The 25,763-nt window shown below is 30.9% G+C and overlaps 2 protein-coding genes across 6 annotated transcripts in view; one reads left to right on the top strand and one right to left on the bottom strand.

Annotated features, from left to right (window-relative positions):
- The window catches only part of LOC107437409 (short-chain specific acyl-CoA dehydrogenase, mitochondrial-like), a 119,288-nt gene that overhangs the window by 69,950 nt on the left and 23,575 nt on the right, over nt 1–25,763 (bottom strand). For 2 of the 5 annotated variants that reach the window (XM_087168985.1, XM_087168984.1), the window contains exon 2: nt 190–2,486. The exons of the other annotated variants lie outside the window; for them this stretch is intronic. In XM_087168985.1, the coding sequence (XP_087025111.1) occupies nt 328–2,325 (1,998 nt within the window). In that variant the 5' untranslated portion in view covers nt 2,326–2,486 and the 3' untranslated portion in view covers nt 190–327. Of the gene's footprint in view, nt 1–189; nt 2,487–25,763 lie in introns of those variants that run through there. 5 annotated transcript variants of the gene reach the window in all.
- The window catches only part of LOC147806197 (uncharacterized), a 45,603-nt gene continuing 38,197 nt past the window's right edge, over nt 18,358–25,763 (top strand). Inside the window, exon 1 of the mRNA XM_087168992.1 lies at nt 18,358–18,651. Within this exon, the coding sequence (XP_087025118.1) occupies nt 18,370–18,651 (282 nt within the window). The 5' untranslated portion in view covers nt 18,358–18,369. The remainder of the gene's footprint in view (nt 18,652–25,763) is intronic.

Raw genomic sequence — 25,763 nt, 5'->3', positions numbered from 1 at the left:
TTTTATTAATTCTTATTAATTATTTTAGTGCATCTAATAATTTGGCCAGAGACTGTATATATATATCTTCCTAGTCCATATATCTTTCTATAAATCACGTAAAATTGTTGATTTTTCTTCAGATAATAATAAAGTTGCGACAAATAATATATAACGGATATTGTTTCATTAACATTAAACAACTAACACTAAAAAATGGAATTACATATTTATTATAAGACAATTAATCGTTTGACAGTGATTGAGCAGTGAACATGATTTGTCATTTGACAGAGAATATGATTTTATTTGCATTCGTTTTTGATCGCTAAAAAAAAGGTTCAACTATCATCTGCTGTCTTTCTCAACAACATTCTTCAGTAAATCAATGAGAGCTGAAGTGTGTGAATTCAATTCACTTTGGAAAGAGTAACTAGTCTTTTGCTCCAGAATTATTGACTTTAATTTTGTGACTGTATTTAGGGTTAGAGGTGACGACCACAGTACAATTTCTTTCGCATGATTCCAGTCATCATCAGTTAGTGATTCATTTAAGAGCAGAAACTTTTTAATTTCATTCTCAGATAGTATAATTTCATTTTTGTATCTCTTCGCTTCACTGATATTATCAAAAGAAGCATTCAAAAGCAAGGTGGCACTTTCAAAAACACCTTTACTCAGTGCATACTCTATACAACTACAACAAATAAGTCGAAATTCTGCAATGTTTTCAAGAGAAGACAAGTTGTAGTTTATAAATTTTTGTAATACATCTACTTCTCTTTTTGATGCAATGAACGGCATTGCTATTAATTGCTTGAAAAAATAATTATCACTTCCTCGCAAAAAGTCTGCTTTAAATTGTTGAATTTCCTCTCTCGTCTCGAAAAAACAATTCATAAACTGGTCCACGCATTCATATTTGGACAAAAATATCAATGTTAAATAGATATTATTCGGAGCTGGTATAACTTCCTTAAATGTTTCAGGTGACTCAGATTGACAAGCCCATCTAAAGAAAGATTCAGCTGCTTCGATGTTGCCATCGCATATCCACTCAATACAAATATGCCAATCTCCATATTCAATAAACCACGATGTCATCAGTGTATCAAACTCTCTTTGCTCTAAAACATTCCTTTTATAGGGATAACATTCTGGTGGCAAGGTAGATTTTGATAATAACATGTGGAGTGAATTCAGATTGTTTGAATAAATAGCACGCTTAAATTCAGGCCAATTAAACATAAGGCAGATAAATTGTTTACTCTCTTCTTTGGAAGCATCATTTAATATCCTAACAGCCAAGTTTAGATTCTCTAATTCCAGCAACTGCAACAACACTTCCTCGCAAAGAAGATCATTTTTCAGAAATGATCGTCTTAGTCTTAAAGGACTGACACTCCATATTTCTTTAAAAATCATCATTTCATTTCCCATTTTACTCATCTTAGAACTTATATTCTGCATTATGCATGAATAAATGTCTTCTGGAAGATTATCCAATAGTTCAAAAATAGTGGACAAGAATATTCTTTGATATGGCCAACTTTCGAACAAAAGCACTAATACGCGAGAATGATTCCGAAAAAATTCGGTCATTTGAGTTTTACGATTGACGTGAGATAATAAAAAACATAAGACATCGAAAAATTCTGAAGAATACTGATAAAATGAATCACTTTCAAATTCCATACATTGTTGAGTAGCTTGCAAAAGCCACTTACTCAAATGATTGTTTTTCTCCTGCTCCGACAATTTCTTCCAAAAATACTTTAGGGCGACTATGTTACCAATTTGAATCGAACAAGCAATCATATTTACATCAATACTAAGTTTATCATCGTATATGTTTTCATGATCTATGAGTCTAGTTAGAAAACTCCCTAAACTATTTTCGAGGACACATGTCCAATATATTATCAAATCATGATAGTACGTTTCTACTATCCGAGTGATTCTAAATCGGTTTCTAAATTCCTCTGGAATTTTCTCCCACAAATTTGTAGCATATTCCCCTAAACAGTGAGAGCAGGCTATCTCATACAAATGGCCACTATCTAAGCTTTCATTATCGAATAGTTCCGTAAGGGATTTCACTTTGTCAACTGTCCCCTCAACTGTCCAATAAATTGTACCATGTTTTATGTAATACTCCCTGAGATTTCTTTGATATCCTGTCCTGTAACTACGTAACCCTTCCCACAACTGCAACTTAATGGGTCGAATAACGTATGAGATTTCGGTCTTCAGCGATGTGGGTAAAGAGCTATTGGACAATTTGTCTAATATTCTTCTCTCTAACTTAACTATAATTTTGATATCGTATAAGAAAGCAGACGCCATTTCGTTCCTTATATCAGGCGCCGTCCATAGCCCAATTGCAATCGACAGTACTGCAATGCGCTGCAGGGAAGGAGGTTCAGAAAAATTGTTTATGAAGTCAGCTCTTTCAGTCAATTCTGTTTTTGAAGTTTTGAGTGTCCAGCTTTCTTTACAGACTCCATCTGTAAAATACAATTTTTAACTTTAGTTTTGAATTAAAGGTTCGAATGAAAACAGTTCAAGGAACATAATGCATGCGTAATTTATCACGAACCTAAGTCATATATTTAATCTACATGTTTCTTCTGGTGGCGCTTGCTTGAAATAGTTTTACTCTTAAAAGGGCAAGCATATTTACCAGAGATGTACAGTCCGCAAAAAAAAAAAACGAATCACCCTGAATAACTTTCGTTCTAATGATCGGATTTTCACGAACTAAGTGTCAATCTTAATGGTTCCTGGGGGTGACCTCAAATATGCTAATTAATTAGTGCTAACTATTAATTAAGTTACGAAATCAGACACAAAAACGCACTTTCTCTGAATAAACATACATTTTTTTTCACATATTTGGATTTCTAACCTTCAAAATATAGGGGGTAGCCGCAATCTGGGAAAAATGGTCCCCATAGTTTGGTCAGGAGAGCGATCCAAAGTTCGTACCCCTTAACGTTAATTTAACTTTTTACGTTTTTTGTCATATTTTCAAAACTAATAAAGCAATTTAAATAAAATTGCACCCACTCATAAAACTCATTTACCCAAAAATAATTTCATGAAAAAAATATTTTTTAATGATTATTAATTATTTTTTATTATTTAATTAAAGAGAGGATGAAAAAATTTTGAATTATAAGGTATGAATTTTTTTATACCATATTAATCTACATATTTTTCAATTGAAAAATCTAAAGTTTCAACTGTTTTTATTTATTAGAAGCTGAGAAAAATTAAAATTAATTATTTTTAAAAAAATAATTTGGCGACAATAAAGAAATAATTAAATGGGGCGATTAATATTAAAATGTGATAAACTTGCGAGGAAGTTGACTTCGCGAGCGTAGTGTAAAATTTCATTCATATTTTTTTCGCTAATAATCGTTTGCTAATCTTTTAATTTTTATTGATTTCTAACTATAAAATACAATGTTTCCTTTTTAGTCGCTTAATAATTTATTTGCAATTTAGTAAAGAAATTTGAATGAAACATTTTGAATAAAAAACACTTTATTCAAGGAATGTCTAGTTTTATAAATAGGATATGATATGATCTTCTGATAGAATATGATTATACACCAGATTGTGCTTATTTAATGTGATTATTTTTTATTTTCTGATTTTGTTTTTCAATAACAGATACATTTTCAATAATATACATACGTATGCATAGATTTGGAATAATATGTTTATCAATTTCTTGAATATATATTTTATAAATATTAATAAAAATCTTTTTTAAGTATCTCTCACAACATCGCAAATTTCTCAACATCTTATAGAGTAAATTAACGAATGAAAGAACACTTAAGCTTAGCTTGCCTTTAAGAAAAAATCATAAAAATTTCAAAATTTGTAATTTTAGCTAAATGATGGTGTCCACATATTTGTTATTAAATACAAATTATGTAAAAAAAAATTAGATAACTTACATAATATTGTTTTAAGCTTTTGGTGGTTTAAATAATAAGTAGTAAGATAACCAATAAGTAGTAAGATAACCAAGTGAAGGAACAGTTCTTACCAGTGAATAAACACTAAATTTTCCAGTGAATGAACACTTAATTTAGAAAATGTTTGATGCTCGTTAGGAATCCATTGGCCACACAAATGTCTAAAAACAAGATTTTTCTCGGAATTACAACATATAACCACAGTCAACGCGGAAAATGCTACTTTTTTTTCCGTCATGCAATGGAAAGTAAAATATGTTTGAATACATAATTTAAAAAAAAAATGTTTTTCATTTTTTTTCTCACAGTTTAATAGTCCGTTCTAAATTATAAATGTTTATCATTGCGTAATCCGATGATGCTTTTATTATTATTATAATTAGATCACTTTTTTGTTTACTCTTTTGATGGTTTATTATCTTTGGTGGTTTATTTTGGTGGGTTTGGTGGTTACATTTTTTAAGCTATTTTTTAATCTTTTTAAGTATTTTTTTTTCTCTTCGTCATATTTTCTGCTTTAACTTTTTTTTCAGCTCTTTCAATCTCTTTAAATTTTCGTTCTTTTTCTGAAGTTAATGCAAAAAAGTAATTTTTTTCTTTTGATTTAACCCTCCTCTTTTTTTCCAAATTTTTGGCCAATGTAAATGTATCTTCGAAATTTCTTCTGATTTTCCAATACCATTTCTAGAATTCCTCACTGCATAATAAATGAGAAAAAGGAGTTTCGAAGTTTGAGTCAAATCCATCTCTCATTGACTTATATCTAGTGGGTCTTCAGCAGTACTTACCATTTACTTATGGAACCAATTGTTTTTGCAACTAGCAATGCCTCAAGAGGACTTATATCAAAATCAGTTTTCAAGATACTTTCATTATCAATGTTAGTTGTATCAGCTTCAGTGCCAAAATTTGATTAACCAAATGTTCTTTTTGAAATAAATTCTTCAATATTGAGAAAAGCCCAGGCTATTGGATATTTGGGAGATTAAACTTTTCTGTCGTCAATGTTCCTTTAAAAATTTGCAACATAACTTGTGAGATTTCCCTCTCAAGTTTCTGAAGAAATAGTGCATCGTAACTCTCGAAGCATGTATTTTGTTGATAAGTTGTCTTACTCATTAACTCTTGGTGTCTGTTTTGCATGCATTTGTTAAAGTCAACGTTTTTTACATCGAATGGAAAAATATCGCATTTCATGAAAGCATTTTAATTTCATCAGTTGATGCCTCAAAATCTTATTTAAAAATGGATGTAAAATTTTCTCGACATATTGCTTTACAATTCTTTTAAGATCTAACGGGAGATTTCCCTGAATTGGGTAGATAACAAAACTAGAAAATTTGTTTTGATGAACATAACTTGCTCAGTTTCAAATTAATATTAGATTTATACCTATCCAAAACGAGCAAAATAGGGAATTTGATAGCATTTTTAATTAGGCGTGGGTAGAAACATTTGCAATATATTTGTGAAATGTTGCTGCGGTCATTGTTTCATTTCATGAATCGCTTTTTCCAATGAAATATATAGCAGGGACTGATTCTGTAATATCTCAAAGAATTCTTCAGTAAGGAAAAACTACCAATCGAGGTACTTTTTCTTTCCTAGGTACTTAAGAATATAAATCCTTATAATTTTTAGAGCCAAGGACTTTTCCCGTTTAAGGGCAGTATTCAACTCTTGTTTCGTTCGCATTGTAAATGCAATCACTTTCTAAAAGGATGCCAGGGCTACTTCATCTAAAGTTCTTAAAACCAGTATTTCGAATATTATTCTCTAAGGGAAGTTTTGCCTTTTGAAATTATCTTCGCATTGCACTGAGTTATTGGTGGATGTCGCCTTAAAAAAAACTTCTCCCATTTTTCACCTGGATGATTGTCTTTAAATGGATTTTTCCTACCAGTTCCTGTCTGGAAGACCGCAATAAGATAATAACTTAGCTAATTATTAGCACAAAGGCCTGCAAAGAAATTTTCTATTCAAGCTTTTATTATTATATTTAGTCAGTGAACATAGCTTATTAAGGTGTCTAAGGTATGATGTAATAACTAATCATTATATTTATAACGATAAATAATTAGCAAATTATTATTATAATTCTTTAAATAAATTTAGCAATTAAATTTGCATTTTGAAATGAAATTGTTATAGAAACTATTCATACAACATTTAACTGAATTTAAGGTGTCCTCTCACAGAACTACTAATTATCCTTGTAAAATCATATTTCACACATACTGTTCATTCACTGGGAAATCTATTCCCAGTGAAGAAACATGCCTGTTCCTTCACTGGTTAGAAGTTGTTTTTTGTACTCTTAACATAATTTTGATGTATAATATGACTAAAAGTACAGAAAAATTAAAACTTTTCTTTTATTTTCATTAACTTGAAAAAATCCCAATAAAGGAGCACTTGTTTATTCATTGGTTTTTCATCGTTTGGTAATCCAGTTAATAAGCACCCCCTAATCTCAGTACTTGCTTATGTTATGATGCTTGAAATAAATACAACGTAACTTCAATAACCATATTTTGAATTCTATTTTTCACAATGAAAAAAAAGCATTATTATACGCAATTAATTGTACTTTAAACGGATAACTACCACCACTGACCTTATAATTGTGTCAAAGAAACAAGGCGTTGACCAGATACTAACAAATTCAAAACTTTTTCCAGTAAAGACGCTAAGACCAGGTAACTCAATTTGTTGTTAGATGACTTCCTATTGTTGGGTAGTAAGCTACTGTTACCCTTCAATCTAAATTAAAACGTTTAAAATCTTATTTCTAAAAAATATCTATGAAATGTTCCTTCACTGGTGTGTGTTCCATCACTGGTTAGTTTACCCTATATCGTCTTAATCTTAAAAGAAATTTTCGGAAGTGTTTCACAAGTGTTTCGCAGAACTAGTTTACCCATTATTTAAGTAAATTTTGACATTTTTAAGAATCTTATTCTTTACCCTTTTACGTTTATTATTTCTTCATTAATATACTAATCAATTTTTTCAGTTCTTTAATTTAGGTTTTCTTTAAAGTAAAGTTCCTTTCTAAATTATAGTCAAGTTTTCTTGAAAAGAATTATTGTCTGCTAGCTAAGAATAAAATCTTGTAATGAAATTAAAAACATTCCGCTGCTTAAAATTATTTAATGCAAAACAGCTGATTATTTACTAAGCATACTATTTTTTTTTTGAAAAAAGAGTATAAATTATTGATTGTCTTTCTTTTGTTTCTCGTGACTTCAACATAGATTATCTAAAATAGCGTTGATGTATTTTAAGTCAGTACAAAGAGTATAAAGATACCGAACATAAAAAGCTGTCGAATTCGTAGCCAAAATTTTTAAGTGTCTTAAAATATCTCAGTATCTTAAATGTCGTTCTAACATCTTAGTTGTGAAATTAAATTTTTAATTATTGGACCACGAGTGATTCACTTATTATTTCATTATATATTTTACTCTTTCTTTATGATACCAAGTAGATTTTTTTCCTGATAATATACTAAACTATTTTGTTTAATTTTTTACTTTAGCACGATTCCCAAGATATTATTGTAGTATAATTTGTTACCAGGAAAATGCCTTATTTCATTAAGCAGGAAATACTAAAAATAGAAATTTGTAAGAAGATTCCGAAGCCGTGCCAATTTTAGAGTCATCTGATTTTAAAAAAATGCTATAAGAAATACGCAATTTCCGAACTCATTTTAATAAAAATAAATAAAAAAACGTGGCAAGAAGGCGAACATACTTTTTACAGAAACTGTGAAAACTAATTTTTCCCATATTTCGTCAAAAGAGGATAAGAATGATATTGCTCCAAGGGACCTACTCAATAATTTCGCTACTTCCAGAATGAAATCTGTTTGATCGAAACATATTATTCCTTGAAAATTAAAACGATTAAAAAATTAGCTTTTATTATTTATCTAAGCTTATTCCATTTATTTAATGATAGCGGTATTAAGGTTAAGAATATGCGATGGAAGCCCCGTTTTATAATATAAATGCATTAAATCATGTAGCTTGAATTATTTATTTTAAGCAAATTATTTAATAATTTAAGCAAATAAGGGTGTAAAAATAAACTCGATCAAAATACTCCGAAAGTATAACCTAAAATATATGTAGAATAAACTTTGGCATCGATATATATAAAAAATACCTTTTCAAAACTTATTTTAATATCGAGTGAAATAATTTAATATGTTGTGTAACTAAATGGATAATCCCAAGAAACTGAATCGAAAGTATAAAAATTTCATTGATTTAAAAGAATAATAGATGATAATAAAAGTAGACATGTTTCGAGCGTCCAATAATGAAAGTCACAACTTATTCCAGCCTGACAAGTCTTGAGAATGGGCGATTATATTTGAACTCTCAAAGCATGTCGACTTTTACTTCCCTCTTCATACGTTTCAAAGTCAGTTAAGTTTGTATCGTCAATTATACTGTTTTACATTTGGGTCTTGATCATTATTTTGATAAGGATTTTACACTCGTTAAAGTAAACATATGCATTTTAATATTTAACAGGATTCATGTGGTCTTTAAAAGCGTAAGAGCATCAATATTGTAAAAGTTGTATTTAGCTTAAAAATTAAAATTTTGAGTTAATGAAATTAAATATTTTATCTTTTAAGTTTTTCAGTATCTTAAGGATCTTACTAGCTCTGTTTAAAAGGAGAGTATCAGATATATATAAGAAAACATAAATAATCATAGTAGCAGTATTTGGTGGTAAATGTAGCTTATCGTAATTGAAGAATATGCTGTGCGACATTGTATGGTGAAATTGCGAACGTACACTGACTGAGCAAAACTCATGGGATACCCACCTAATATCTGGTCGGGCCCCCTGTGGCCCTGCGGAGTGCAGCGATACGGCGTGGAAGTGAGTCTGCAAGGCTCTGGAACACATCCGGAGGTAGTTGGCACCACACATCCTGCAGAGCGGCAGCCGATTGTGGCCTGTTCGTGGATGATTGTGGCCTGTTTCAGGATTCAATGCCCTGAGCCTGACGTCGAGGGCATCCCAGATATGTTCAATGGGGTTCATACCAGGACTTCGAGGTGGCCAATTCAGTCGTTGAATCTCCCCTGCATGCTCGTCGAACCAGGCACGGACGATATTGGCGCGATGTGGGGCTGCGTTGTCATCTTGATACACAGCAATGTCATCAGGGTGTTGAAACATGACAAAAGGGTGGAGATGATCTCAAAGCATCTGAAGATACCACTGACCAGTCAATGTGGCATTCAGAACGACCAGGGGGCAAATTCCATGCCACGAAAATGCACCCCACACCATGTCTGATAGGCCACCGGCCTGTACTGTGCCCACTTGGCATGCTGGATCCATCGCTTCGTGCGGTGTGCGCCACACACGGTGCCTCCTATCAGCATGGATTAGTTGATAACGTGATTCGTCAGACCAGATCACGTTACGCCACTGTTGCAGTGTCCATCCGTGGTGATTGGTGGCAAATGCACGCCGAATTGTTCGATGACGCTGGGTTAGCAGTGGCACACGTGTGGGGCGACGGCTCTCATACCCGAGAACACGCATGTTCCGACGGGTTGTCCACTGGTACACGTCAGTATCACGACCAGTGTTGAATTCAGCCGTGATTTGTTGCACATTTGCTCTCCTATCTCGAGTTACCACTCGTCTCAGGTTTCACCTGTCTCGGTCATTTAGGGCATGTGGACGCCCGGTATGGTGTCTGTTGTGGACTGTGACACCCTCATTCACCCATTCTCGGTAAACTCTCGACACGGTTGACCTTGGGAAGTCGATTTCCTGAACCTCTTCCGAAATGGAATGTTCCATGAGTCGGGCACCCACAACCATGCAGCATTCGAATGCCGTCAACTCACGACGACGTTGCATTTTACCTGATCACTCACACTGCCACTTCAAGCAATGTCTAACACACAACTGAGACCGTCGCGGAGGCCACCAGGTGGCGCTGGTCACACGTGCTGTCCATCCACAAATCAGAGCCTTGCTATCCCATGAGTTTTGCTCAGTCAGTGTAAGTTTCAGAATGCATCGAAACATGAGGATGCTATTTGCTAATCATCTTTATTCAAAGAAAACCATGTAACCTAAATATCTAGCAGAATGAAGCGATTTTATAAACAACGAATCATACAATATGCAGCATATTATTTCAATATCTTAATCTTAAACATAACATATTTCAATGTCTTTAAAATGCCACTAAACATTCAGCAATTCCTTGAGTTATAGAAAAAAGAAATATCGTAAATTACAGAAAACCTTGTGAATGTGCATTAGAATTACTATACAATCTACACTTTATTTTTCAAGCACTTTTTTTCATCTTCAAACTTTCTTGCGTAGAAGACTCGATTTACCCTTTCGCGCTGACTGTCACAAATACGTGACAGCATAAAACAGTATCTACCAGGGTAAAAAGATAAAACTGGTAAACAAAGTAATTCTTTAGCAGTTTATTTGTGGGCGGGGTTATAATTGTTTGATATCTTTAATTCACCATTACTTAGTTCAAAATAAAATTATTTAGTTATACTTTGAACTAGCATTGATTATATATATGATTAAACTAACAATAATTAAATTCAAGGCAGAGTAAGTCCGTGAAATTAGCAAAGCCTGCATTTAAGCTACCGTTTTTTATTTATTTACATCCTGATTCTGATTTTGTACGAATGCTTTCATGAATCACTGGCCCCAAGGGGTTAAAGCTGTAAAAATGATTATCCCTAAAATTTTGCATATAGCTGTAATAAGTTATGTCAATTTGATTTTAGTATGAAATACTCGAATAAATTTAGCAAAAACAGCATAATCTAAGCAATATCAGATAAAAAGTTCATGTATTTAAATTCTAACAACTTATAAAATCATAAATAATTTATAAATCGATTCAAATTTTCTTTTCAAAGGACATTAAAATAATTTTTTTTTGCTTTTTAGACAGAAATCAGCTTAAAAATTGTCTATTGCCTAGAAACTTCTGGAGATTTTCTATTAACAATGAATTAAACCTCTCTGAGCAATCACAAAACATTATTTCAATTTTTTACAGTCATAGTATGGTTGCCTAGCAACCTAGTAAAACTAAGCATTCCTCTTTTGAATTAGTCAATGGGTTATCTTAAAATATTCATTTGCGCAGGCGAATTTTTTTGGCGGTTTTCTGAACTATCGCCAAATATATAAACCTTTATTGCTACCCAATTTACCACCCAATATTTTTGAAATTTTGTCTACCCCCCCTAATTCAAGTGTCTAGATTCCAAATATGTAAAAAAAAATACATGTTTATTCAGAGAAAGTACGTTTTTGTGTCTGATTTCGTAACTTAATTAATAGTTAACACTAATTAATTAGCATATTTGAGGTCACCCCCAAGAACCATTAAGATTGACACTTAGTTCGTGAAAATCCGATCATTAGAACGAAAGTTATTCAGGGTGATTCGTTTTTTTTTTTGCGGACTGTACCTCAAACGGCGAGGGTCAGACAACTACAGAATGGTTCATTGTAGACCTCGCCTAAACTTCAGCTGTCAAGATAAGGATAATTGCTTTCAGGTGCGTTAAAAAGCCCCCCTAGAACGGACTTGGCTTAATACTGTCTTGGCATGATATAGCTATATTCTCTTGGCGCTTTTCTTATAACAAGGTTACTATTTTTCCTGGTATGAAGAAGGATTTTTCCTGTCCGCAAGTGTGTAATCGAAGTCTTAGTCGTGAGAGGGAAAAGTCTTAGCTATCAGAGGGAAAATTTTCTAAGAATGAAAGATGCGAAAGAGCTGTACCTTGACTTACCGCCATTTCATGAATAGCTCATCTTGTCTAGCAAATTGAAATAGATTTATGTAGTGTTTCTGCAATTTTAAATAAACTATAAAATTAAATAAAATTTCAATTATCAGAAAAAAATTTTCTAAACATTGGAAGTCGTTATTAAGAATTGCATTAAAGAAATATTTGAAGTCTTCAAGAATTTTTTTAATTGTAGTTCAAATCTAATTTTTCATTGAGTACAATTATTACGTCAATTAAATTTAATGAAATCGATCATAATGTTATTATTATGATTAATAATTTTAAACCGTAAAATTTATCGTCTGTATGAATGAGGTTTAAAAATGCAACACATATAAGAATTTAACATAATATAGTAACTGCACCGTAAAAACATAATTAGAAAAAATAATTATTTTTCTCAAGATTTTATGGGATAATGATTGAGACTATTTCTATGTATTGATATTCAAGCCGTGATACAGACTTGCGAACTAAAGAACTAAATTAAATTCATGTTCAGTACAGAACTGAGAAATCATTCAATAGTCTTTAATGGCATTAACAAAATATTTTCACGGCAATTTTATTTATTATTATTAAGCACAACATTGTTAAATGCGGTTTTATAATTAACTCTCCTTTTTTCCCAAATCTAAAGTTTTTTTCTACTTTTTCAAAAATCTTGATCCTGAAGCTTTTCTTTTTAAAACTTAGTTGTCGAAAAATTTGTTTGCGAAAAAGAACAATTTATTAGCTTTCAGAAAAATCACTTTTTACTAAAATAAATTAAATATAGTTAGTTGGTTTTTGTCATACGAAATGAAGGAATGTAAATCAATTTGCTCAATCCAAAAATTTTTTTAAATTTAAATGAAATTATATTTTATACAAAAAGAAAAGAAAAGTACATAAAACTTTTTTTACACATAGAATATCCCAATAAACAACGCCTGTAAACTACATTTTTAAAATTTTTTTAAAAGTAAAGTTGAACTTTTAGTTTTCATTAGATGCCACAAAATAACATTGAATCATGGAAAAATCTAATAAAAACTGGACCAATAATTTATGTGGTAGGAGACATTGAAAAAAGTTTGAATAGCAGAATTAAAAGAAAGTAGTTTAAATCCAATTAGAATTATTTCTCAAGAAATACTTTAGTCGTGTTTAGGTCATGAAATTTCTCATACTTAAAAAAAATGTTTCAAAGCTTTCAAAGAACAGCAATGAATTACAAACGAAAACAAGTATTTTTGAACACCCTATGCCAAAAAATAAAGCAATTAATTTGAATGAAACATTATGATATGACCCGCCTTATGATGATGGATAGATGAAATAAAAGATTTTAATTTGCATTGATAACTTTGGTTGTTATTTGCAAACTCCTCCATACTTAAAATTTTAATAAAATAGTAATTTTTTTCTTTCTTGTAACTTTTTGGGCTATAACTCCGCAGATAATCAACGAAATTTTCGAAAACCATTTTCAATTACTATTGAAATTGCTATTTTTAAGTTTATATAAAAAATTGTTAAAAATTTCTCAAGATATGGGGTTTTAAAGTAGTTTTTTCAGACTATGCATGCGCAGAATAATTTTAGAAATGTTTTTATATATTTAACATTTTCATCCATTTAACATTTTTATATATTTATTATATATTAAACAGGTGATTAAGAATTTAATGCATTCTTTAAATAGTAATGAAAATCACGTCTCCACTCCAAATTAATCATCATGTAGATTAGGGAAAAGATATACCATGTGATTGCTATTTAATCATGGAAGCCAACTCAGAAGACAAGGAAACCCTTAATTTCAGAACTAATTTTTTTGTGAAAGGTCTTTAAGAACTGATTTTGTGTTACTTGAGTGATAATTCTATTGATATTATACTACTAATTCTATTAATATTATTTTGTTAAATTTTCATGTGTACTAAAAAAAATATACAATTGTAAAGTTCAATTTTTTTAAAATTTGTCTACCATATTAAATTTAATGACAATTAAATGTGGCCCTTGGACGACTAAATTTTTATTGCTAAATTAAACCCTACGAATGACCTAAGTATTTCTAAAGTTATAAAATAATCTTAGTATTTATTTCTTGAGAAATTAATAAAAATTTCAAAGTCTAAAAGTGTCTCGCCCATCATTGTAGGGCAGTATGTATTATTGTTACTCAATAGTTGTATTCTCTGTTGAATAATTACTCGCACAAACATGTGGAAGTAGAGCGTTTATCAATAATCCACAGTAAATCATTCTTATCTCTAAGAATATTTTCAAGTCACATTAAATTAATTTTGATAGACTATAATCAAATGATCACTGACAAAGTGTCCATCTTAAAGGTTTAAAAGACCTCAAAAATTAATAATTTCTGATTATTTTTTTAATTTTAATTTTTATCTATTGAGAGATATTTAGAGATTATTCTAATGCACAAAATATTCGTAAAGGTTCGTAAGCATTAAAAATAGTCTTGAATGTATGCACAAACTGTAATTTGTTTCAATTTTCGAATTTTTAATTGATTGACTTGTATAATCAATAATCTGAAGAATATGTAAACTACTATTATTTCCATTTCACATAGGATCAATATTTTTCCCCCTTTAAGTTTAGAATATTTGATAAATTTGACTTGACGACTTTTATTAAACGATTAAAAAAATAATGGCCCATCGGGGAATATTCATGGGCGGGTATTCAGAACATCTGAGAGAATTTTTTAATTTAATGAATCCAAAAAAACTGGTATTTATAAGGAAGTAATTACTGCAGACAAAGTTTAACTGCGTGGAACAATCAGAACTATTAAAAGAGGATAAAGTATCTGGACGAGCAAAGAAAACAAAATGGCGACACAAAAGAGCATTAGCAAAATGTAATAACAAATGAAAAAACAAAGATGTTGACATTGTTTGAAATAGGCTTTTTTTTTAAATAATTACATGCTATACAACTTTTGATAAACCAGTACAGTTGTAAAGCTCAGCATAACAGCATACCCATGCGCCTTGTCAGGCGCATGGGTATGCTGAGCTTTATGACGTATTATATGATTATTTTCTAGAATTAAGGAAGCTTTGCAATCATCTGAAATACACTTATAATAGATTTTCGTTCTGTGTTTCATCCTTATTCTACATAAATATTCATTAAATAAAACTAATTTACCACCTCGAATTAATTCGACATACTCAAACTGAGCCATTTTGTTTGCATGTAAATCTTGGTGCCAACCTTAAAAAGTGATAAAGATAGTGGTGTTATCTCTCCCCTCTTTTACAAACAAAACTGGAAATTCAACTCCTTATCAACCCATACCCAATATAACAGGTGCTCATAAAGGATTTTTTGTTTTGTTAATTTTTAATACTTTTTATTCCTGTACTGATTCACTCTTTTACTCTTTCACTTATTTTACTCTACAATATTTTAAATCGTTAATTTTTTTTACTGGAATTTTTATATTTTCTCATTATTTTAGAATAATTGAAGTCAAAATAAGTGAAAATATTATATTTAGCATTTTAATAATTTATGATTACGAAATACAACATGAAACACCGTTGTTTTTCCTGCGATAAAATTAAAATTTTCTAAACATGACACTTCCAAACAATCTTCAAATGTGCACATATTTAGATTTAAATTTAGAAAAACAATTATTCATTATTGAAATTACAAAATTAATTATTGATATACTTTTGAGTAAGAATTATTGATACAATTTTAGAAAAAATAAAAAAACTTTCGAATAACGCTTTTTAAAAAAATGCACAAGTTATTTCCTGATAATCTAAACTAATTTTTAGTAACTATTCGAGTGTTTTTTATAATTAAAAAATACCTAAATATATATTTGCTTATAATTAGAGCATCAGAATTTTTTTTTTTTTAAGACGGACACCAGTCTCCAATCTACGTCAAAAGATTATTAATACAGATATGCCAACTTGCTCCGGACAGCAAATAAATATTTTAAAGTGGTAGTTAATCAATTGAGATTTTGGATTTAATAAATTCGATTTAGTATATTTTAATCCACCACTATTTCTAAATAATTCGTAGGCTTATGTAAATCACCATTTTATAGTACTTATGTCATGCTATATCATTTAAAAAGCAAGCAAAAATAGTTAAATGTTTGCAAAATTTAATTTGTAGTTATTTACCGTTTTTTAAATTATTTTGACTTGTCCGGAGCAGTTGGCATCTCTGTTAATATGCTACCTTTGTAATTTTTCGCCTACATTTTACGACGACGACAAATGAATCAACAGCAACGAAAGCATTCTTTAAAAAAAAAAGAAAAAAAAATTGAAAGCATTGCTTTATAAAACTGAAGTGCCTCAAATATCTTTTTTTTTTAAATCTTTTGCTTTATTATTTTGTAAAAAAAATTTTTTATCGAGTCTTTTAATGTTTATGAGTTTTTTGAATATAACATAGAAAGAAAATTTTAATCATAAAGCATCTTTTATGGTAATATCATGTTACTATTCATAAAGCACCTTTTATGAACGGTAGCATCTTCACTTGAATTCCATAAATAACTATCATTGTGGTTTACCGATTTTTTTTATACTATCGTTTTGAGGTTTTAAAAGAAAATAAATAAAAAAGCAAATGCTACAGTTTGATTATTCCCAGCATTTTCAATCGGATAATGCAATGCAGTATGTCCTTTAAATTTAAGTATAAAAAATGTACGAAGACACACGATATGTATAGATAATCTTCAAAAAGTTAGCATCGGAGTTTCCCCCCCCCCTTGTCATTTGAACGGTACCCATAAAAAAACACTCGGAAATGTCGTGTAATGTTTAAACTCAAATCCCTAAAAATCCCTTGCGCATCCGAAAAATTCAACAAGTTTCACTCTCCCACTAAAGGAAGAATTAATCAACTATGGCTCTCAAAATCGAGGTAAATCAGTTTTCCATTTGAGACCCTTTATCGTCGTTGGCATCATAAAGATTTGGCGAGTAATGATCAACGGGAACAGGTGCAGTTTTTCAATAGAACCCCTCCGCCCACTCCATCAATCATTCAGGTAGGGGAGAAACTTTTAGGCGAGACCTATAAGACAGCCCACAGAATGCTTACCCCATTTTTTTCCGTTTGTAGTTAAGAGGTCACCATACCCAGATGGAAAACCGGAATTGGCAAAATCAGAATTGTACGTGCCAAACTTTGGGGGCGTCGCTTTGAGGGAGGAGTGCATTGGTACAGTGACAGTGATATATGATAGAGAGTCAGTTACACTATGCCATCCTTCCCCTAGCAAAACTGAACAATGTAGTTGAACAATGTGGGGTCTTTTATTTTTAAACCCATTCTTAGTTTGGTTGTGAAATATTCAGAATAAACATTCTAACTATTTATTTGCATGTAAAAAAAGGTGTTTACAAGATACTGGGGATTAACTTATATCTTACAATTAATTCGTTTCAATTTAGAACACCAAGAAGAATATAAATTTTTATTTATGTGTGTAGAATTAATATAATTAATTAAAGTAACTTAGTTTTAATAATCGGTGCTATATATAAGTATATTGAACAGTAAATATATGAAGAAATATAATTATAAAAATTCTGAGAAAAATATAATTTCTAAAAACGTAGGCAATTTATAAAGTCATAATACCGAATTAAAAAATGATTAAAACTTATACCAATATAATAAAAAGTTATAAAAAAAAAATAATTAATCATAAAATATGATAAAAGAAAAATCAAACGCTTTTTAGATTGCATCAAAGAAAATTTTTGTTTTGATGTATTTTTTTCAATCTTACATTCACCATCCGGGAAGTTTTAATTTTCTGTAAATAAGGATAATAATTTCTCGATAAATTTTATAATTTATTTATATTGCTTTGTAATTTTGCTGAAGTTTATGTTTTGTATTTGTCTGAGAAGTTTTCTCCTTTCATTTTTAATAGTTTAAGACAGATACGTACATGTGAATATGGATGTGTGTATGTGTGTTAAAGCAAAGGAAAAATAAAATAAAATAAAAAAATTATTTTTACACAAAAATAATTTTATATTTTCTTCCGTTTCAATAATTTTATATTTGTTTTCTGCTTCATACAGTTCAATCTCCATTTGAATTATTAAATTTTCTGTTTGAGTATTATTTATTTCTGTATTTTAGTATTATTTATTTTTATTTATTTACTCTCCTTGTTTAAAGTGAATTTTCACCACATGTTCCATATTACTTCAGTTTTAGAAAGATGGAATTCAGATGAAACATCTGTTAGCGTTGTTTGATCTTAAGCGAAACGCCATCTGTTGTAATTGTTTCGAACTAGTCAGTTGCTCTTGAACTCTTGTTTGAGTCAATCGTGGCTACCATTGCAATAGTGCAATGATTTTGTTTTGATTTTATTTACAATTGTTAAATAAAGTATTGTTTGTTAAACTTCTAGTATTCAATGAACCAGCACACTGTGTGCAATCGTGTACATAATGAAGTGATCCTAGTAGAACCGTAGACGTCGAACTTTCGGCTTGTTGTGGAATGCGTAGTTTCATTTCGTTTTCTTCATAATGAGCAGTAGTGGTGAAGAAGACAAAAAATCTGAAAAGACTGTGCTTAGTCGCAGAAAGGGTTATTTGAAAGGTCGAATAACCAAATTAGCGACATTTGTTCGTGAGAAAGCCGAAACAGCTGGACTATTATTGCTTCAATGCAAATTAGAAAACGTTTTGGATACTTGTGATAAACTAGAGAAATTAAAATTGGATTACTATGCCTCCCTCGATGAAAAAGATTTGCCCAATTTCGAAGCTGAAACGGACAATTTAGAAGAATCTATAGAACATATAAAGGTAAGCTTGCAAACCTTTATACTTAAGTGTCAACATAATGAAGTTAGAGGCAATGATTCTATTGTAACTAAAATGAATTTGAAGTTACTAGATATTGATTTGCCTACATTTAATGGACAAGTTGAGTATTGACCAAGCTTTATTCAACAATTTGATAGTTTGATATCTAATAATTTTTCATTGTCTGATTTACCAAAGTTGATTAATTTGAGATCATCGCTTAAGGGCGATGCTAAACATATAGAAACTAGTGAAGATTCATTTGAATCTTTAATGAAAGTCGTAACTGATAGATATGAGAATAAGCGTATTGTGGTAAATAGTTATATTTCTAATATTTTGAACTTAGAAAAGTTATCAAATGATTCTTTTAAAGACATAAGAAATCTTATTTATGTGTTAAACCGTAATTTAAGAGGTTTAAAGCTTTTGAAATTAGAAACTAACGAATTATGTTATCAATTGCTAATGAATATTATTCTACAAAAAGTAGATAAAAATACGCGCAAGGAATTCGAAATGTCTCTAACAACTTCTGATTTGCCCGAATGGGATAAGTTTTTGGACTTTCTTCATAAAAGAGCTCAGTTATTAGAGAATTTACAAGGTGCGCAGCCAAATAAATCGGAACTCCATCCCGTAAATAAAAGTAAATCTTTTATTCTAAAATCTAGTTTGAAATGTTTGCTGTGTAAAAAACCGCATAAACTGCATAATTGTCCATTATTTTTGGATCTTTCCCCTTTAAAAAGATTTAAAGAAGTTAAAAAATTAAGGCTTTGCATTAATTGTTTTTCGAAATTTTGTAACTGTAAACATCCCGATTTACTTCATAGAGATAATTCTCGCCCGCTTGAGACTATGAAATCAAGTTCAGATATTCCAAAACAATGCCCAACCCTCGCGCCAAATGTATTGAGTAATATTTCTGAAGCCGGTAAAATTGCTGACTCGGAGAAATCGAAAGAGAGTAGCGTTTCCCACGCATTCTCAACTCGTAGTCTAAATAGTAATAAATTAGTTCTTCTATCAACTGCTTTAATTAACATATGGAGTCCGCTTAAAAATAAATATGTTTTAGTTAGAGCATTGTTGGACAATGGCAGTCAATCGAATTATTTAAATTCTGATACTTGTTTTGATTTGGGGTTGAAGCGAGAAAAAATAAACATCTCTGTTAGTGGATTGGGACAGAATAAAATTAATGTTAAGTGGAAGGCAGATTATGAAATATGAAAACAGAAGCGCAAATTGAGGTAAAAGCGTAAATAGAGAGTTTTTCATAGTGCGTTCTTACTGAAGTGCGTTTGATTTGTTAGTTACCAAGGATGGGCCTGAAAATGGATGTATGCAAGGTAATATTATACTGGATAATTTAAAGAAGTTGCCAATTAATAATTTTCGAAAATTAACTTTTATTTAAGAAAAAAATAAATAAAGCAGAAAAGAGAGAGAGAGAAGGAAATATGAATTGTCTGCTATGCGCATAATTTCAGCCAAGGATTTGCCCGAAATGGATTTGCACACGGTAAAAATTGTATAAATTAACGAAGAATTTTTTAGTAAATTTATTAACAATAACATACAATTAACGTTTTTATACAGATTTTAATTACTTTATTTGGCTAGCCATTGTTTTTTTTTTTTTTATCAAAACTTGGATAACTGAACATTACTACATAATCTTTTAATTCTATTCATTTGATTAAAAATGGTATTTAAATAGATATTTTTAAGAACATTAGAATTCCAAGTAATTAGTTTATTTGCTCTACAATAAAAATAATTTCTTTTATCGAATAGACCAACATTGCAGATATTTTCCTCTTTTATAATATCCAAATCCACAAAATTAAAACTATCATTATGATTACGAAGCGAGGTTAATTCCTAGGGGTAAATATTATTTAATAAAAAAGTATATTCATGAAAATTGAACATAATTAAATCATCAATAAATCTAAAAACAAATATAATATTAAGAGTACAATTTTTTTTAGTGCAAAAATAAATTACCTAAGAGAGATGAAAAATTAGATCCTTCCGGTTTTCCATCAGTTTGAAAAAAAATATCTTTTTCCATTTTAAAGATAATTATTAAAAAGACAAAAATTAATTGGAATTTCCCAAAAATCAAAATCGCAATTAAAGATTTTTTCAAATCATAGTAATAATTCAAAAGGACATCTTTTAGTTTAGAAAGGGGAATGCTATTGAAAAGATCTTGAAAATCATAAGCGGTAATAAAATTAATCTTATTATGCTTAATAAATTATAAAATCATTTTGCTAAATGCTAAAAAAATTTTAATGACAATATTATTATTTAAATTACGAAGTTTAAAATTTTTACTACTTTTTAACTCCGTATTTAAAAGTTCCACATAGAATTTTTTACACAAGATTGCATAATTATTGTTAGCTCTGTCTGTGGGGGTAATTACAAAATTTTTTTGCAGTTGCTCAATTGATATATATATATTCATTCAAGAGCCGAAACATTATGACCACCCCTACATTCTGCAATGAACTCTCCTGGATGACGTGGAAGGCACGTGATCAGGTAGAAGTGGTATTTAACTGTTGCTGGAGAGTCTGAAGAATCATATTAGAGAAATATCTCAAAGAATTCGGATTTCTTCCGGAAAAGATAGTGCAGCTCAAGAGAAGGAGTGGGGAGGAGCTTAGGCCCCTCCCACTATTCCTCATCATCCAATGGGAAACAAGCAAGAGTCGAAATATCTATAACATCAGATCTATCCTTGAGAGACCAGTTCAAATCGAACGTTTCAGAGGCGGACGATTTCAAGTCCAATGCTACAAATGTCAGAAATTTGGACATACTCAGCGAAGTTGTGCAGCCACAGTTCCCGCCTGCATGAAATGCGCCAAAGACCACAACACGTACGAATGTACAAAACCATCCACTGAACCTGTGTCAACGGTAATGGTGAGCACCCAGCCTGTTTTTCGGGGTGTGGTGCAAGACCCAGGAAGCACCCTAAAGAAAGGAAAGCCAAGAATGCCACAGACTCTGCTACCAGATTTCTAAGACTCTTCCAGGAAATGAAAGAACCGTTAAAAGAGCTTGTTAAGTTGCTTCGCTCCCTCCTCCCAGAGTCACAGAAATGATGTGGATTTCCACTGCTCTCAAGTCATCTTCTTACACGACCTCCACAGCTTAATGCTGTGATGAACTTTTTCATTTATTTCATCTTGAAATTTATGCCTACTCAACTTAAGACTTTTTAATTTCGATAGCTATAAGCCGAGATTACACCTATTTCCAGCATTCCTGAAGAATCATTCCTTCACTTACTTCTGTGTGTGACTTACTTCTGTGCTGCGGATCTAAAGGTCTGGTTTCTTAGGACAAGCACCTTATCTGGGCGTCCCGCTGACGCCAACAAACTACTGGTTTGTTAGCTCAAGGCCTGGTTTCTTAGAACTAGCGCCTTATCTGGGCGTCAGCGGAAAGTTCACGTAGAGCTGACGCCAAAAAAATACTTTTTTGTTAGCTCAGCGTGAGCAGTCGGTCCAACGCAGACATTATCTCTGATTGCGCATGCGTTAATAACGTAAACAAATATTTATTTTGAATTTGTATTTGTTATTGTCGACCAGTGTTTTAGAGAACAAATAATGACTTTGTTCAAGAAAAAACACATTATAGCTGAGCTAAATGAAGAGTGCTATGTTTAATGAAGAAGCTATGTTTAATGTAAAAATCAAAATCTTGGCTGATTTCAATGTGCTGTTGGATGTTGTCGGCCATTGCTTCTGTGGTTAACGTCACGTTGTAATCCAACTGCAGTTGAGTTGGACGGCAATTGTAGTTCAAGATGAGCGTTCGATGACATATACTATCAAACTCACAAATGGACCAATCAGAGGTTAGCGCTCATTTCCAGCTGACGGCGTCCTGTCCTAAGAAACCAGGCCTTAAGCGACTTTGATAGAGGGCAGATTGTAATGGCTCGAAGGCTCTGAACAGACCCCTGAATATAATTGTATACTCAGTAAATATAAATACAACTTTATTTATTCTGATACCCCTATTAAAGTTCCAACTTATATTCTAATTTAGTAAAACATTCATTCTGAAACAAGAATAGAAATCAGATTGATATACTGTTGATGAATTATTTTTAGTCATTTTATTAGGGAAGTGCAGAAAAAGTAACACGGTTCCTTCTGCGCTTTCTTTTGAAGTAATAATAAATTCTAAAGAAACTGAAGGTATCTTGGAGTCAGCAGGATAAGCGTTAGTTTTCAAAAGGTGAAAGTAAATGTTGAAAGAAATTCTTCGAAGATGATAGCAATAGTTAGAGTAGTGAATGCATGGTTAAATGGACGGTCAGTGGTATGAACGAGGAAGATTTACTTCTCTGAAGGGGGCTATTTCCTGTATCTCAGCCCAATGGATGGCGTTTTCTACACTAAGATCTCAGCCCAATACTTGCTAATTGTATGGAACAGCTACAAGAAAAATTCCTAGTTCTGCACGGTTCTGGAAAGAAAACAAATCACTCTTTGAATACTTGACACTCTATTTTTGCCAAATTTCTCTCTTTTTCTGAGTGTCAGCTAACAAGGAAGCATTTCTGGAGAAAAATGATTGCATCTTAGTTTGCAATGAGAAGCGTATTTATGTATGTGTTTCGAAAAAGGAGGGAATCATATATGGCAGTACTTTTACTTTCGTTACTTGTACCGCCGGTACAAGTAAAAAGTACGTACTTTTACTTGTACTTCGTTACTTTTTAAAAATAGTACTTTTACTTGTACTTTCGTTACTTTTTTTGGGAAAAAGTGCAAGTATTTGTAACGGAAATGTCGAATGAAATCGTTACTTTTTTCTAAAACTCGGTAAGCTTTCTAAACAAAAAATTTTAAAAAATGCTGTCAAAATGCAATTATTTTGCAAAATGAATAAAAATATTAATTAAGAAGTTATTTTCGTTCATTTTCGAGTTTTATGCATTTGTTTAATACATTTTAAATAAAAATTGTTGGATTTTGTTATTAGGTTTTTCAATTTTCTTTTTGATCTCACTAATAATACATTTTTGTCTTAATACATTTTTTACTAAATACATTTTTCCCTAGTACATTTTTTACTAAAATTATGTTTATGCCCGACCTTGTCAAACAACGCCCAGTCAAATCTCTAAGAACTTCGGAACTATTTGTGCTACTGAAAACTATTTTACTATTTTAACTCTTGAAAACTCGAAGATATTAATTTAGCCGCTGTCTACTAAAATTCGTTTACAAATTTTAATCATTCCGTTTGGCAGAAATGTTCGGAAAATGATTTTCTCGCATGACTTCAGCATTAGCCATTGTTACAAATAAAACTGTAGACTGTTCTGTTTCAACTTATACAGCACATTCAATTATTTATTACCAGCTCAAAGATCACAAAGCTATCTGAAACCCCATGTTTGCTTTGTTTATTTTTGTGCTTTTAAAACGCGTTTCTATATAGTAAAACAATTTTAAATTAATGGTAATTTAAATAAATAAAAATAATAAACTAAAAATTAAAATCAATAGATAAAATTTCTTTTTGGTGCAAATCCATAAAAAGTTTAATATTAAAATTATATTTGATTTTAAAATTATATTATACGATTATATCATAAAATTATATTATAACATTCCTCCGAATTTGAAAGTAAATTAATGTCCATAACTTTCAAAATTAAAAATAATTAAATAAATAAAACCAATTTTGCAAAAACATTGAAGAACATAAGAATATTACTCAATAAAATTTTAGGTTACTTTGAATTTTCGATTTCCTAGAAATGTACTTTTAAATCGTTACTTTTTTTGTTTAGTACTTGTACTTTTTACTCGTTACTTTTTAAAATAAGAACTTTTTACTTTTTACTCGTTACTTTTTTTAAAAATACTTGTACTTTTACTCGTTACTTTTTAAAAGTAACGTTGCCATATATGGAGGGAATAGAACTTAACTAACAATAAGCAAATTAAAACCAAACAATTTATTTATTGTCCGAAATTAAAAAATAGTGTATACAAATAAAAGGCTTTAATAGGAAAAAAAATTTTTGAAAATAAATTTGTCCTTTGAAAATCAGCCTCATATCTTCTATATTATATAAAACGCTAATACGTACGTATGTATCAATAAAACCGATAATATTTCTTTTCTCGCGTTGGAAACAGTTTTCATTTTTAATTGATAGGCTTCGGCGTGCAAGAGCACGTAGTGAACATCATGTGGCTAATCGGGTGAATTCTCGCCGAATTATCAAAAACATTCTCACAAAATTATCTTCATCGAAGCCGATGCTTTACATCCGACGTCCAGTACTATTTCATATAGATTTACAACACATGGTTTTAGCCCTCTGGTGGGAAGGACTTTAAAACAAAACTTACAACAGTTACTTTTCTCAACAACTGAAATTTAGAATAGTGTGATTAAGAAAAATATGTGAACTGTTTTCAATTTCAAATTAATATTGAAATGCACAGGTTTAGAATTTTCTACAGTGAAAAGTTTTCGGAACTGCAGTATTCAAAAAAGTATACAAAAACTAGACGTTAAGAACGTATCCAATGCGCGAGCAAAGCGAGCATCAGATTGCGAAGCAATCCGAAATGAGCTGCGAAAGCAGTTCCGGGGGTTGGCGAGTGCCAGCGAGCAGGGGGCGAAGCCTCCTAGTATTATATAAAACGCTAATACGTATGTATCAATAAAACCGATGATATTTATTTTCTCGCGTTGGCAACAGCTTTCATTTTTAACTGATAGGCTTCGGCGCGCAAGAGCACGTAGAGAGCATCATATGGCTAATCTATATTATATAAAACGCTAATACGTTTTAATTTATAGGCTTCGGCGTGCAAGAGCACGCAGTGAGCATCATATGTCTAATCGGGTGAATTCTCACCGAATTATCAAAAAAATTCTCACAAAATTATAATTCATCAAAGCCGATGCTTTACATCCGGCTTTCAGTACTATTTCATATTGTCTTACAACTCATGGTTTTAGCCCTCTGGTGGGAAAGACTTTAAAACAAAACTTACAAAAGTTACTTTTCTCAACAACTGAAATTTAGAATAGTGTGATTA

This window comes from Parasteatoda tepidariorum, chromosome 8 (assembly GCF_982258835.1).
Source record: "Parasteatoda tepidariorum strain Cologne lab strain chromosome 8, Ptep-v5.0, whole genome shotgun sequence".
Taxonomy (NCBI): domain Eukaryota; kingdom Metazoa; phylum Arthropoda; class Arachnida; order Araneae; family Theridiidae; genus Parasteatoda; species Parasteatoda tepidariorum.
Note: the sequence above shows the minus strand (reverse complement) of the source record. Positions and strands in the feature narration are given on the sequence as shown.